Source organism: Oryzias latipes, chromosome 6, assembly GCF_002234675.1.
Source record: "Oryzias latipes chromosome 6, ASM223467v1".
NCBI lineage: Eukaryota > Metazoa > Chordata > Actinopteri > Beloniformes > Adrianichthyidae > Oryzias > Oryzias latipes.
Window position 1 is genome coordinate 20,307,222 of NC_019864.2, and position 16,321 is coordinate 20,323,542.

At 35.6% G+C, this 16,321-nt stretch overlaps 1 protein-coding gene across 7 annotated transcripts in view; it reads right to left on the reverse strand.

Moving 5' to 3' along the window:
* The window catches only part of shank3 (SH3 and multiple ankyrin repeat domains 3), a 199,160-nt gene that overhangs the window by 20,143 nt on the left and 162,696 nt on the right, over nt 1-16,321 (reverse strand). For all 7 annotated transcript variants that reach the window (XR_002873416.1, XM_023955918.1, XM_023955921.1 and 4 more), the window contains 4 exons: nt 5,291-5,366; nt 2,758-2,840; nt 857-981; nt 474-609 (listed from right to left, as the gene is read on the reverse strand). Coding sequence is in view for 6 of the 7 variants with exons in the window: in XM_023955918.1 (XP_023811686.1) it covers nt 474-609; nt 857-981; nt 2,758-2,840; nt 5,291-5,366 (420 nt within the window). In the remaining variant the exon portion in view is untranslated. The remainder of the gene's footprint in view (nt 1-473; nt 610-856; nt 982-2,757; nt 2,841-5,290; nt 5,367-16,321) is intronic.

Sequence of the window (16,321 nt, forward strand, 5' to 3'; positions counted from 1 at the left end):
GAGACAAGCACAGACAGAAAGGAAGTAGCTGCTGGGATTCAGTTGATGGGATGCTGTCCCAATGAAACTCGGTCAGACTCATTTGTCTCTGGCTTTGTAACTCCATTACAATAGACGTGCACACACTATTGTGTCTATTTCAACGCACACAGCTGTACATGTCACTGTTCCATGCCTGTGTGGGAGATAACTAATGGTGAAATGTGGTTGACATGGAAACTACATGAGTTCACAAAAACTAGTAGAAATTCAAGGAAAAAAAATAAACACCCATTTTTCTTTCTTGATTAAACCAACTTACATGTTTTCATTACACAAATAAAGGAACACGCTCCATTTTAATTAAAGACTGAAATAACACGAATGCAAAGTAAAAAAGTTTCCATTTATTTCTTTTACATCATACAAGGACATCTGGTAATTTAAAGTAAAACCATTTTAAAAAGGAAGAATGCAAAAACAATGAAGTTTACCTTTTTTTCGAACAGCTTCTTCAGATTCTGGTTTGCGTGTGACAGAAACAACCTTCATCAGCAGTCTGCTGCCTCCTTGCCGGATCAAAGAAACTACCTGCTTATGGCCCACCTTCACCACATTCACCCCATTTACCTGCACACAACACACCAAGACAAAACGCAAACCTCTTATTTAATTAACAGCAATTGAAAGCATCCAAATATAACCACTTAGTCATTCATTCATTTATATGAAAGACTGTAAGTAAACAATAATAAACAAAATGTCAAAACCCTTAAAAAACTTTGCTTAGATCTGGAGTATTTCTCTTTCTGTGCTAAACAAGATCACCTAAATGTTCAACGATGACAAATAAAGAAGCAAGAATCTCTCTGATCACCTCAATCAAGAAGTCCCCCGTTCTGAGACCAGCCCTCCAGGCCACTCCCTCCACGTCCACTGACTCCAGATACTGTAGGGCCGGGAACGCTGGGGTGGGCGTGAACTCTTCAATGGGAGTCTCAGCTAAAACGAAAGACTGAAATTTTACAAACACCCTGAACAGCAAAACAAGACGTCCAGCTTTATTTTATTACCTTTACAGTGATTGAAATCACAAGTGAAAACAAAAAATAATTTGTATGGCTTTACAACAGGCAAAAGTTGTCTTTAGCCTTCCAGGCCCTAAAAGTGTCTTGTGCACCCCTGGGCAACCTTCCAGTTGTTCCAATGGTAAATTTGTACTTGGGAGGGGTGGAGCTAACACAATGACTGTATATGAGAATTGGACTGAGTGACCAATCTCCCCTGGCGTTCCAAATAAGAAGTACTCCCAAGAAGCCAAAATCCCATAGACTACTGTTGAGAAATAAACAGCTGTCAGTCATCATATATGTGTTGTTGCTAATCCTTTTTTTTATTTATATTGTTCATTTAGTGCAAGATATATAAGTTATAAACTGGCCAATCAGATAGCTCAACAAAAGTATGTGGTGCCCGCTGGCCTCCAAGGTTCGAAACGCTTGATTGACACATTTTTACATATGCAATTCGTCTGGCTCCAATATGGTGGCGCTCATATTGGGAAAGAATTACGACTAAATTGACACCATTGCATTTGAGCCAGAAGTGAGCCATTTCCTAGGGGTGATTTCATTCTCACTCGGTCCAGTTCTTATATTAGCTAACACCATTTGGAGGACACTACAGCAGCAGTACCATTATATGGATGTCTTGCTTTAGGTTGAAATCATCATAAGTTTTAAAATCTTTTGTTCCAAAGCTGACATTTCTTTGGACTGAAACCTTTTTTTTTGTCAATAATGCTTCTGTTAGTTGGTTTAAGTGTGAATTCTGCCTACTGACCAAAGTCTCCTTGATGTATGGTACAGTGTAGTGACTGTCATGAATACATTGCACACAAACATGTTTGTATGAAAAAAAGACATACAAGCACCTACAGTCTGGAATCTTGCAGGGATAAGTAAGGGCAGTTTTACAAACTCCATTTAATCTGGGCTGGACTTCAGCTCACGCACTGACACATGAGAGATCTCGGAGGACCACCAAGTGATCTGCAGTGGTGTGTGTGTCTGTGTGAGAGAGAGAGTGTTCAAGGATATTGGGGAGTAAACGACTGACTGAAAAAGAGAGTGGGGTGAGCCAAGATTCATAGTAGTGAGTGATGGAGCAGTAAAGCGCACTCAGACTTCCGCAAGCGGCCTGAGGGGAGTTGCCATGGAAACCAACCCGAGAAGAGAGTTGGCACATGCAAGAGTAAAATGAATTTGTGGTGAAGGAGACAAGCTGAAAGGCAATTTTAACTAAAAAAAAAAAAAGAACGGGAAAAAAAGCGGAAGGTATAAGAATGAAGATATTACACAGGAAGAACAGGTAAAGATGAAGAAAGGAGAAAAGAAGAACAAAGCAAGGAGGGAAGTGTAAAAAGATGAAAAAAAGTGAGGAAGGTAGAGAGAAGTGTTTTCTACTAAAGCTCAAAGCCATGTGTGAGGAACAGATGGGATAGCTAGCTGACAGCTCAGCCAAGGATGACGCCAAGAGAGGGGCTAAGTGCCCCCCCCCCCCCCCCCCCCACGTGCACACACACGCCTGAGTACATCTGAATAAATAAGCTGAGTGTTGACCAAAGCTGGTTTTGTTGTTGACTCAAAAAGTGATAACGCCAGCTGAGCTGAGTTCAGTGACTCAGATCTTCTTGCAACTTATGAGATCAGAGCGCCTGAACACACTGAAATCAAAGATGCAATAAATGTTTTGGCAATGGCACAGTGCGTCGCTCACCTTTGGCTCCCCGAAGGACAAAACCAAAACCCTCATTTTCTTTCTTGTGTAAAACAGCGTTCTTCTCCTCTATGATGTAGTCACTGTCAAGGAAAGAGCAGAAGAGGTAAGACTCTACCGGCATCCCACACAGATTGAGTATGCGTGTGTGTGTGTGTGTGTGTGTGTGTGTGTGAGATAAAGAGACCCGCACTGAGATACACACTTGGCCCTTCTTAGAATTTTCTCAAGACCTCCTGTCATTATCAGGACATAAGTCATGTCAGGATTTCTAGACACTGTATATCAGGCATGTCCAAAGTCCGGCCCAAATGCAGTCCGTGTTCAAATTAATAATATTTGGCTCACAGCACTTTTTGAACCAATGTATATGATTTTTTGATAAAGGTTGGATAAATAATGCTTCAAGCCATCTTAAACACTGTTGTGTGACTCTTTTGTAACACTTTCTGGCTCATTTTTTAAATGTCCACTGGAAATAAACAAAAAAAAAAAGTTAACAGCAGGGGCTACCACTTCCAGGACAAGTGGAAATTGGCATATTTTTTGAGTGAAATATTAAACAACTGTGTCGGCTCAACATGCCAAGAGATTGTGGCTGTTTTCAAAGAGTTCAATATCAAGAGGCACTACCAGACGAGACATGCTATAGACGACAATTTTACTGGGAATGAACAGTGCAAAAAATTAATAAATTCACAATTTTGGTAAAAACGTATTTAGATGTTTTTGTTTTATATATGAACAAACGAAAAGTAGGTCAGTACAATGATATGTTTATTAACTAGTTAATTTGCATTGAATGGTATTAAAATAGTTCAAAGAATGTGAGGTTGGCCCTCATGCAGTTTCACCTCACCCAATCTGGCCCTTTCTAGAGACCCCTGCTGGAGATCAAAAACACACAAATAGTAAAAGGAATAAGATTAAGTGTGTGAGAAAATGATTGGGAGGAAGTAATTTTTCAGACAGAGGGATGAGCTGGAGAAGGTTATTAATTTCTGTTTGTAGTGGAATTTCTATCATAAAAGCGTCTTGGAAGATGTAAATTAATTTGACAGGAATGACGTGCAATGCTTCAAATGCAGGATTAATGCAGCAATTTGAAAAAGCAAAGCAAATGTCTGGTTTTTGGTTTCAAAAACTGCTCTTTTACTACCGCTAGTCATTTGAACTTGAAGCTGTATAATAAAGGTAGATATATTAAAAATCGATCGTAATAAAAAGTAAACAATCCTTTATTATTCCTGGTAGGTCTACAAATGTGGCATTTACTTAACTTATAAAAAAGAAGAAAAGTGGTTAAAAAAATGACAGCTTCCAAAAAAAAAGGCGCACGTTTTGTTTGAAATATAACAACAGTTTTAGCATTAATAGTCATATCATTTTACACATATCAAGAGCCGCTGTTTGACTTAATCAGTAGAATTCATTCATTCACCCAACACACAAAACCAACAGAGATCTTGGAGACCCCAATCTAACATTTAGTAAGAATTGGTGGAGTCGGGGGGCATTTTTGGCTTTTATAGATATTATTTAATCTATCTTAAAAATCTTAAAAACAGCATTAATTAAGTTTAATTAACTTAATGCTTTTATAAAAAAAAACAAAAACCTTGATCTATGGTCATATTAATGCAGCCTTAATATATTAAGTTCACTGGAGAACTTACTGTACCTTAAAAGCACCAAAGGGAATTTTCCACTTTACTGTAGTAGTTGAGTATGCTTTGTGCTTTGACAGTTGTGTTGCTCATACTCTGTAGTATTCAGCCCCCATGCACTTATCTTGGATTTCTTCTTTTTTTCCAGAATCCGTTTTTTGTTAAGAGTTTTTCCTTACCGCGAAGGAGGGTCAAAGGGCAGGGATGACCAGTTTAGTTTAGCCTGTTTAGTTGGTTCAGTTTAGAATTTTCCTATTGAATTCTATGTATTCATCATCCTTATGATTTTATGTTCAATTTACAATTACCGGAACGAAGCCCACTGAGACGACTGTTGTTGTGATTTCTGGGTATATAAATATAATTGAATTGAATTGAATTGAATAAAATAAATAAAATAAAAAAAGAACCATAAATGTTGAAGAAGCTTAAAGAATTTGTAACATGGTAAATACAAATCTTTGTCTTCAACTAATTAAGTGAGCAACACTGTCAGCTTTAGTTACATTACTATAAACTCAGTTTATTCACTGTTCTATTTAGACCACTAATGAGTTTTATTTTCAACAAATAAAAAACTTAAATTCCCTTCTTGAAGAAGAGACTGTGGCTGCATATGCACATCGTGTGTGTGTCACTCATCAGTCTGCACAGTTCACAGATGAAGACTTAAGTTTCCATCTGCATATTAGAATCTGCACTGACTGCAAAGGCAGTTTGGTTCCTTTAGATGGCAGCAGCATCACTGCACATCATCACCTTTCCAAAGGAACTTTTTAAAGCAAAAGAAAGTGGTACATTACACCTTCAGATTTGACTGTCACACCATATGTGGGTTATATAATGTGGTAACTCTGAGGCTGTACCTGTATGAGGTGAAGTTGTCGTAAGATCCCACAGTGTAGTGTCTGAACAGTCTTTTGTTGCGATCCTCCCGACTCTCTGCAAAAGAGACCAAAGAGCCTTTTATTCCAACAAGAAAAGACTAGAAATCCGAAGAGTACTTAATTGTAAGCTGACACTAGGCCTTGAATTTGAAAGAATACCTGTAATTTTTTTACAGAGCTGATAAAACTACATCAAGACTGGAGGTTAGTTATCCATTTTTTACAACCGATTTTGTTTTTGTAATTTACAGCTTCACTCAACAGTAAACGCATGAGCAACCTCAGCATCTTATTGTGTTTTACTTTAATTTGACACATGAAGGTCAGGATTTAAAGGTGAGGTTAGCCAACGTTTGTCTGCTGATTGGATTCAAGTAGCATTTGCAGGAATTAAATGTCTCAAAAAGGCAGTTTAGGAAGCTGTCAGATGTTTTTATTTTTTACCATCATAATGCCAGGGGTGCATCTGCCCCAGTTTTTTAGCACGTCAGTACAAAAATGCCAGTAATAATCGAATTCAGTGAGCAGAGAGGGGGAATAAGCTGGCATGAAGAAGCAATTATCATTAGCATGCTTCATTTATCATAACATATGAGAGTGTAATTGTACCGTGGTAATTCTTTTGAAACTGTAAAATATTGCACAAAGGCTTTTAAATCACTTTTTTCTTTCACTAACAGATGAGTTGGACACCAAAGCAGTGTTAGTTTCAGAGTACAGTGTGTGTGTGGTTAAAGTCAGCATGTGGATTTATCCCATGTGAGTGCTGATAGAGATCGATGCCATCTCTAATGCAGGCTGCATCTACGCTAAACAGTAACCTGCTGACAAAGCACCACATGACCTTTTGAAGTCACACAGCAACTCTTAATTGGAAGAGCTGTGAGTGCAGGAGCTTTGTGGTGGGGATATGAGATTCGCTGCATGTTGCTATAAAAATTGGTAATAAGTCCACCTTTGTTTCAGCTTTTTGGCTTTTTTCTGGATTCTGCAAGTGTAAAGCTTTTTTTGATTATTCAAAGAGTATTAAGAGTCAATTGTTTCTTCCAAACTTAAAAAAAAATCACATAGAAGATTGATGAAAATAAAAACAACTAAACAGGGGCGCTGTACTAAATCGACAGAATCAGCGAGTAAAAAATGTACCTGTCATCTATGTGCATTTGCTTAGTCTATTAGCAAAACAATCATCAATCATCCCCAAACTGGCAGGAATCAAAGTTAACACTGAGGAAGTCAATTACAGGAACTTTTACAGAGTAAAACCTGTAGAAAGATGAGGAGGCTGTGAGGAGGAAGAGCTGATAAAAGGCTAAAGAAACAACTTATACTGGTTTGTGGGGATTAAAAGACACACCTGGACTTTTTACTTAATCATAAAGGTATATGCTTGAAACTATTGAGCTTGCGTAATGACATAAAGATAACTTAAAACTTTAAAGTCCCACTCTGATCATCTTTTTAACTATTGTAAAAGCATTCCCAGTGGTCTTTTAATTATGATTGTGCTGATTGTAGCCAAAATTCAAAAAGCCAGCATTGTTTTTTAGGACATAATTTCTGCAGGAGTTTAGTAGAAATTCCCCTCTGACTTGTGACGCAGAGTAATCCCATCCCTGTGTACTATCATCCCTTTGTTTACCCTCTCTTCTGCTAGCTTACAGCTCCTCACAACCCCAACCTAACATTACTGGTGCAACAAAAATGGCGAGCAATATCGGAGCTATCCAGCCTTACAGGTTGGAGCCAGATTCCAGCTCAGATGGTAAAATGAAGACTTACATGGATCTAGTTGTCTACAAGTGCATGCATCAGAATGAAGCAGAGCAGGGAGCTTATGGCTCACCGACTGTAGTAACAATGTCACTGTTACAGGCTTTTTTCCAACTGCATTTTTTGTCTGCTCCTGATTCACAACAATTTGATTCAAGAAATACTCAGAAATGCAATTTTGCACTTAATTTTCTTTATATATGTCCTCCATCATGAAAAAAATGGCAAATACATGATTTTCATTGGAGTGGGTCATTAAGGCCTCAAAATGATGATCTACCACTTTAATATTTTTTGCGCTGCTTTCTTTACATGTAGTGTTTTCCAATAAATAAAACTGTAGCTATAGATTGTGAAGTTTAGGGGGTAACACAATGTTCATGTTAGTGTTCATATTTTTTTAAACTCTGTTATATAATCTTAAAGTTCTCACGTTTGCTCCAATTCATCTTCATATTACACACATCTAAAAGCCAAAATCTGAAATTCATTCATCCATTCATCAACTCAGACACAATGTTGTTCCTCTCATCCTCTTCGGCTGCCTTCACATTATAATTTTGTTTATGTGTTTATCATTTCCCTATCTTCAGCAACAATGAGTGACACTCAAACCCTTGGATTCCGAGATTAAATTTTTACAGCATGAAAGGTTGGCCATTCTTTTTCCATCGCCGAGCAAGCCGGTCTGACTGTCGGGACAGGCTAAAAATCTTTCTGGATGTCATTTCCAATTCAGGTGAGTAATAAGAGGAAAATTTGTAAGTTTTTCATTTGCTCCTTCTTTTGGATGAGGCAGATTTCTCTGGCTTTCACTGATGCTTTGAGCAAGCATGCACTTTAGATTTGAGGAGTGTTGAGGAGGAAGAAAAAGGTGACAACTGGGGAGACATTACAATGGAAAGGTCATCTATGGAGTTGAGATGGTGGACGCGTTTTAAATTCCTTCTTTTTTGCAGGTTTTAACTTTCCCAAAAATATTAAGAAAAACAGCAAATGAACAGAAAAGCTTTGAAGCGACAGAGGCGATATAAGATTAAAGCATATTGTGAGGGTTACCCTTTTGTTTGGTTTTTGTCAGTTATATCATGGTTTTGGTCATGTTGGGCTTTAAATGTCAATCAGTCACCAGTTTCATGTTTTATAATGAAAAACAGCTGTCTACATTTTAGTCATTTACCCTCAGTTAGTGTCTGGTTTTCAGTTCTTCCTCATCAGGTGATCTGCTCTGTTTTGTTCTGTCCCTCCTTGTTGCTCCCAGGGTTTTGCCATGTTTCAGTTCATTTATTAGATATTTTAAGTTACAGCCACCCTCTCCTGCATTTGAGGTCCTACACCACCCAAACTTGCAGTGCATAAGTACCTTTATTTAAATTGTGTAATCAAGCATGGATTTACACAACAGAGTCAATCCCCTTAAAAAATAAAAAGAACTGCTTAAAAAAGACTTATTCATAGAAAGGTATTTAGTTTCTGAGTGTCAACATGGATTCAGAATAAATCAATAAGACTATGAATAAAATAAGATATATTTGATTAAATGAGTGGAATTCTTCTTTATGGTCTGTTTTATGTAAAATAAGTGTTTTGTTCATATTATTTCTTTTATTTTTTTGGTGGGTGTTGTTTTACTTAAACTTTTCTTTTCTTTATCAATATCTTCATCAATTACATTTCTAACCCTCTAAAATAATGCACTACTGTTTTAATTATAGTCAACAATTTAAATCAATAAGTTGAAAATGTAGAAAATGAAAAAAGAAATCGTTTGAAACTGAAGTAAATGTAAAATTATTGAGTGTGGTTTTTTTTTGTCTTTTTATAAGACCATATTTTAATATAAAACATTGACGATTGAAAGCAATTTCATATTTTACATGTTATACTGAGATGGGATGTAACATACAATAATTGCACAGAGTATATTTTACATGAGCAATGTAATACTTTTAACCATAAACTTTGAATGAGAGGTCATCTTTTTGTAGTACTGGAGCATTTGTGTAAAAAGTTTAGTCTGAAGTCAGAACACAAATTGAAAATTATTTCTTTGAAAACGAACAAACAAAAATATATCTATTTGTACATACGTCTATAAAACGGATTTATTTGATATATTAGCTGAGGACTTTACTAAATAGCAAACTATAGTCTTGCAAAAGAATTGTTCTAATTTAGAAATGATATATAGAGACATGTGCAGATTTACTGTTACACGTCAATGCCTAGATCTGCCCATTATCGTGCACATGTGTATGCATGCTCAGAGTGATACCAGATACCATCCAAAAGGCTGAAATGAGGCTCGTTCATCACAACTGTCATGTATTTTGTCCTGCCCAAGAGCATCTATAGGCAAGACCCTGATAGCACAGATAACCTCAACTTTGCTTCCATCCATCACTTTCTCACTGGCACATGCACACACCCACACACACACGCACACACAACAGCAGGTTACAAGATGCTATAAGTAGGTTAGTGACAAGCATTATTACACCTTCTTCAGCTGATCTGAGTTAAAGAAACAAAGTTAGCTTTCTGCTAAATAAAGATATAAAGGAATAAAAAAAATCAAATGTCTAATGGTGATGCTGTTTGATTGCTTTACAGGTAAATAAAATGGTAAAACTTTATTTCTCAAACTTTAATGGAAAAAGGGCAATGCCTGATCTTCAAATACAATATTAGAAGATCCACTGAAAAAAAATATTTTCCGTTATCTGCAATAATTCATCCATGAAATTGATATGATGAATAAATTGTTTGTTGCTTTTTTCCAGGGAAGATGTGAGCCAGAACCGAAATGAAAGCATATTTAGCACGCCAAGCTGTGTGTCACGCTTGACATCACCCTCTCAACAGGTGACATTTCTGAGAGTTCAGCCTCACATACCTCGTTTTCACACCAAATGCTCTAAAAGAACTCATCCATATGTGAATTTACTTTTTTAACTCAATGACAGAAACTGCACTTGGGAAGTGTGTGATCCTCTCAGATCTGGTGGATCACAGGCAGCAAAGAGGGCAAAGTAAGCCTGGAACACAGTTTTTTAATTATCAGAACAATCCAGGGCTCTCTGGTTAAACATCAGTAGAGTCTCAAGTCTCTTCTCTGCCTCCAACTATTTGAACATGGAGCAGCTTCTTAGTTTTACCATCCACCATCACACAATTCCAGCCCTGGCTTTGTTCAACTGGCCTTCTGTTTGATTTAGATGTAGATAATTTAGATGTCTTTAAATTTAAATGTTTGGGAATTACAGCAAACAAAGTAGGGCTGGATGATAAGAGGGAACATCGCAATTTGCGATATTAATGATCAATATTGCGATGACGATAAAGCTTGTGATACATAAAACAAATAGTAAAGCAACCAAAAATATAATTTCCATTTCACTGCAACAGTGTAATTATATAAGAATCAACATAACTTAAATTATAATTCAAATGAAGCTAGTCTGCATAGGAGGCGAGCATCTAACATGAAAGGGCTCCATCCGATTGGTCAACAATGTGAAAGAGTCCATCCGATTGTTTAAATGCATAAATGGATTGATCTGATCCATTAAATACGTAAAAATGCCATGAGATTGTTTTAGTAGATTTAAGATGACCATTTTTTACATTTTGCTGACTTTTGCGATATGCGTATAGCATAGCTTGATATCGCGATAACGATACATTTGTGATTTATTGTGTAGGCCTAAAATAAAACATGCATGAGCATTTTTAAGCACTTCTTAAGCCGTATCATTACAGATAGGCTATCATGTCATTATAACCATTGAATATTATTATATACTATAATTTTAATATATCATATTATATCTTTCTGAGTATGTTCGTAACTTTAAGTTTTAAAAAACATACTATACAAATAAAACTAGCAGGTTTTTTAATTATTAATTATTCTCAATTTTTAAGAAAAAATGTGTCTTTGTTTGGTCACCTTCTGTAAAAAACACAAGTATAGAGACGTTTTTGTTGATAAAAAAAACTTTGCTTTAGTGCATCAAGTAATCAGAGCATTATGTCTGGAAATATATCTTTTAAGTGCAATTATACAAAATCTGACATAAACTTGTCATGTCAGACACTACTTTGTTCTTCTTAACATCAAATAGGCCTTTTATCACCAAACCACACAAGAAAATGTTGAACTGCTGACGCAATTGTTGAACCCTGACTACTTGTTCTACACAAAGTTTAAAATACAGCTTTTGTTTCCAATTTTTTTCTGACATTAAAAAAAAAATTCTTTACACAGACAGTACAGAACCCAAATATGGCAAATACATCAGAGGAATGAGCCGGAGAAGCATTTATTACCTTCATCTCTTTATCTAAATAAGGATAGTTCCCATTTGAAACAAAAAGTTATAAAAAAAACAAACACATCAATCTAACTGCTCACCACATCTTTTAAGATACAGCTTTATACTTTAAACAATCGTATCTGCAATAATCCCTGTGACTTGAAAAGTCACTTCATATCATTTTCCATTACATTTCACATGTAACTCCAGAAATAGAGATTTCACTACAAAGGTAAGAATAAAAAAAAAACTTATGTGAAGGCAGAGCTTGATAGACCTGATGCATATAAACCTAATGCCTTCTTTTTAGTTTGGGTATTCAGTCTAACAAGGTGCTTTGATCTAAGCCAATGATACGGCAGTAACATTGCAGATACCAGTGGTTCATTAAAGAGACAAGCTCTCAATATAATAGAACAGGAGACCTAACTCAATAATGCCTGCACTAAAAAAGCAGAGTTTATTAAAGCCATTAAGAGTGAGAGCTGAAGCCTTCCCCAAACCTTATGAGTCAAAACGTCTGATATGCTTGAGTCATTTTAGAACAATGGAGGATTGCTGGAGTAATGGGACAGATTCAGAACTCATGACATTTCCAATCGAGTGGAAAATCAGAGTGACTCTTGACTAACTTGGTAATCTGCGTTTCCACACTTGTGCCTGTTTCTGAAAATACATTTTGTCTTTATTTTTTTGTGGCTTTAAGTTAACACATAAAAATAATGTATTTCTTAATAGCCGTTAAAATTGAGTTCAAAGAAAACATGTTAGTGTAGGGGGTTTTCTGCAACAAAAAATGTCAAACTTGGTAAGTTAATAATGGTTCTAAAATGTCCGGTTGTTCAATTTCTTTGATACACTGATAACCAGCATGCATCAAAACGTCTGCAGTGTAAACAGTTAGAAAAACGACTTAGACCACAAAATACAACTGCCAGTGTTTTCAGAACAGAGATCAGATTAAGATCAGGATAATGTGAGGCTCATAAATAATGTGGTAAAGAACAACATTATTTCATCCCCACATCTGAAGCAGACTGACCTAAAGAGACATCCTTCAAAAAAAACCTAAGCAGAGGATATTCACACAAATATCTCACTACTGGCAATCACAACAGGTAAGGGGAGGGGAGGATTTGGAGCATTCTGCTAAATGAACTAATGTTTATTAAAAGTGTTTTGGGAACAAATGAGATAATATAGGTCTGATGACCAAAGCATGGCTGACACTGCAAATTCAGAAGTACAACAATTGCAATCACATGATGAGCAAAACAGATAAACAAGAGACAATAAAATAATTAATGTTGTAGTAAGTGTTCAAACTAAATTTAGGTTTAAAGCTGCTTCTATGGAGCTAGAAGAGAGCTGTACATAAACTGAATGGTCCAAACTTAAATGCACCTTTATGAATGGCAAAGAAGTCCTTCACATTATTGTGAAAGACTCATAACGTCATGTATATGAAAAAAAAATAAAAATAAAGAACAACACTGTCATAGTTTGTGCACATCTGCAAAAATGTTATTTATGATTAAAAAAGTTGTATTCACCTTTAAAAAATCCTGTGGGGGCGTGTTTACTTGCAAAACATGGAAAACGATGTCTGTTCTTGTGAACATTGCAGTATAGCTAAACAGATGAATCCAGTTTAAATAAAGATTTGTACTTTTGAATTCACTACCCGTCATCACAAAAGAGAAGTTTTAAAACTATCAATAAAGTTAAAAGCAAAGCAAAAAAACAAAAACAAAAACAGCAGATACTAATTCCGGTAGTTAAATATATAAATGTGATGAGTTTGGATTGAAGTTAAAAACCAAATCTATAACTATAAATAGCTAATAACTAACTAAGTAAATTGTTAAAATCTGTCATAAAGGTGTGGTGGTGATCATTCTCGCCTTCTAAACATGGAAATGTCTCAACACTGGCAGACAGAAGCTAAATTACTCCTCAGGCTGGATGATTTTTTTAAGTTAGTCATATTTATAAAAACAAGATTAGGTCAATTTTGGCTATTTGAACAATAAAATGTTTAATTTATAAAAAAACATCAATGTGTTTGTTTCAAATGGACTTAACAAGCTTCAAATTTCAAAACTGAAAAGATCAGCTGTCCACTCCATCAATCCTGCTGCAAATCACAGGCAGGATTGACACCAACTGTCCATTTTAGAGAACTCTTTCCGCTTTCTCTCTAGTTTTCATAAAAAATACTTTTTTGTTCTTGCTACTAGTCCATCTCTGAGCATAAATTCTTCAGACGACGGTTTCTCTTACATCTTCGCGTTGAGAGAATTAAAAGAACTCCTCAAAGGTGCCGTTTTGTAGCAGGCAGCCAACAAAAGGGGGGAAAAAATCCTCAGTACCATTTTTCTTATTTTTCTCATTCTCAGTGTGAGAACTATGTGTCACTGCCTCTGGCCTTAACATCCAATTCTGTTTCAGCCTCAAGCAAACAGCTCCATCACATAATTCATATCTCTGCTCTGTTTTGCTGCCCCTCTTTTTCCACACCTGCTTGGCTTTACAATGAACTTCCAAAGATCTTGTCTTTGTATTGCCAAAGCCGATAAAGATGTAAAGAAACAAAGAAAAAACATTGAGCTTGTCACTGTATCTCTGACTCTTTTCCATTAGTGCTTTGAGTTGCACTACAAAAAAAAAAGATTTAAAATTAATGTATCTTTACAGTTTATATAAAACTGCAACTCACAACATTATCAAATGTGACATAAAAAGATGTAAATGATTAACACAATATTTTATTGCTTGTGGGTCATTTGACGTACTGTTGTAGAAATAACTTTATTGCAGCTTAAAGGAGTTATGTCTGAACAGAATTCACTTGTTTTCAGCCAAAGATTAGAGCGATCTAAATGTTGCACGCTGTAATCTAGACCTCAGATGTGGAAAAAAGCCCTGCATGATGCCTTATTGTTCCTCTGTATCTCTTTATCACTGCAGAATTTTCCCAGATGGTAGAAATTAGTTATCAGTCCAGAGCAAGGCTACAGAAAAGACCCCCGGCCAATGTGAGGTGAGGATGATAAGAAAATATAGCAGTTCTGGTTTGTATGTGTCGCTGGAGCTTCTTTTATCAGGGCTGGCTTTAAAACTGCTTTTGACTTTTGGCTAAATCTATTAGCACAAAGAAGTCATTTTTATTTTTTTACTCTACAATGGTTTCACTTATGTATTTGCTTACAGAGTAAAGACGTTTGAAGCAGCAAACCTTTAAATTCACATTTAAGACTTAAGGAGGAGTTCCACTAAAGTGGAAAAGTAGATTGATAAAATTACACAATAAAGGTTCATCCTATTCAGGATTTAAAGTCATTCACCAAGTGAGCCAAACGTTTCCAAAAAAATGATGAAATAGGAGCCAACATGTGTCTATGGCATAATGTTATTATTCTGGTGAAACTGACCTAAAAAAACGTTGGAAGAGGAAACGGACTGCAGTAAAAAAGATGACAAATATGCAAATGTGGTTAGAGGTAACAAGATACATTTTAAAGAAAACAAGCTGACTGCAAATATATTGAACACTGGGCTTACATTATAAGAGCATGGAGCTGTAACAATAACTGCTTAAGCCACATTATTTGTATCTGGGTGTCTGAACAATTGATTCCAGGGAAAGCACATTTCCAAAAAAGAAAAAAAAAAAGCTCTTTTCAAGGAGTGACTATCTTTCGTTCTGCTTTTTTTTACCTGCAGAATTAATCTTGCAGGTAAAAAATCTAAAATGAGTGGATTATGATTTTAGTTCTATTTTTAGTTCCGGTGATGCTACAGGAAACAAAGACATGGAGCAGCTACTGGTTAACTCACTAAACTATAACTAAACGAAGCACATCATATAGTAAAAATGAATAAAAAATTAGTAAAATACGTTTTTGCAATTACAGTAATAACAACCTGTACCCTCACAAGACATGTTTTTAAATTACAATCAAACTGAACTGGTCAGCAATCAGTAGGGGATTTTAGTTTGTGAATTAGTGATTCAATTGAATTGCACTAAAATTCAAATCTCTGTAAAATCCTTAATTTTCTGAATCCTGAATCTCACAAAGGGACCATGTGGAAAATGTAGTTTGAAGTAAAGAAAGTGCAGACTGTAACATTTGTGTCACATATGTCATTGTGTTGTTTGGAAGAATCCTGACAGTTATCAAAAGTGGAAGTTTCAAACAGGACCACAGAACAAAGAAAATAGTACAGTTTTGACGATAACATAAATAAACTCATCTTATCTGAATCTGATGTCAAGATTATTTTATTTTAAAATTTCCACAAAAGCAGATATCTATAATTAGAGTTGCAAGAATTTGTAATTTACTTTTAAATTAGAGCTTAGCGATGCATGGCTTTAGTGTTTTACTTCATAGGATACTCTATTTAAAATGAAGGAATGACTGAGATCAATCAGATTATTCTCTTATCATTAAAAACACCCTCCAAGAAAAATCGTGTGTGTGTTTATATATATATATATATATATATATATATATATATATATATATATATATATATATATATATATATATATATATATATATATATATATATATATATATATATATATATATATATAAAACTAAGCTTAAAATTACATTTCTGAGTATTTCTTTATTCAGAATGTTGTGAATCAAGGGTAGATGAAAAGATGCCATTTGAAAAGCCAATAACGACAGTTGGGGCGCCACAAGCTCCCTGCTCCGCTCCATTTCGATGCATCCACTTACAGACAATAGATCCATGTACGTCTTTGTTTTCGTCATCTGAGCTGGAATCTGGCTCAGATCTGTACAACTAGATAGCTCCAAAATCGCTCGCTATTTTTGTTGCACCAGTTATGTTCCGTTGCGAGGGGTTGTGAGCTAGCAGGAAAGAGTGTAAACAAAGG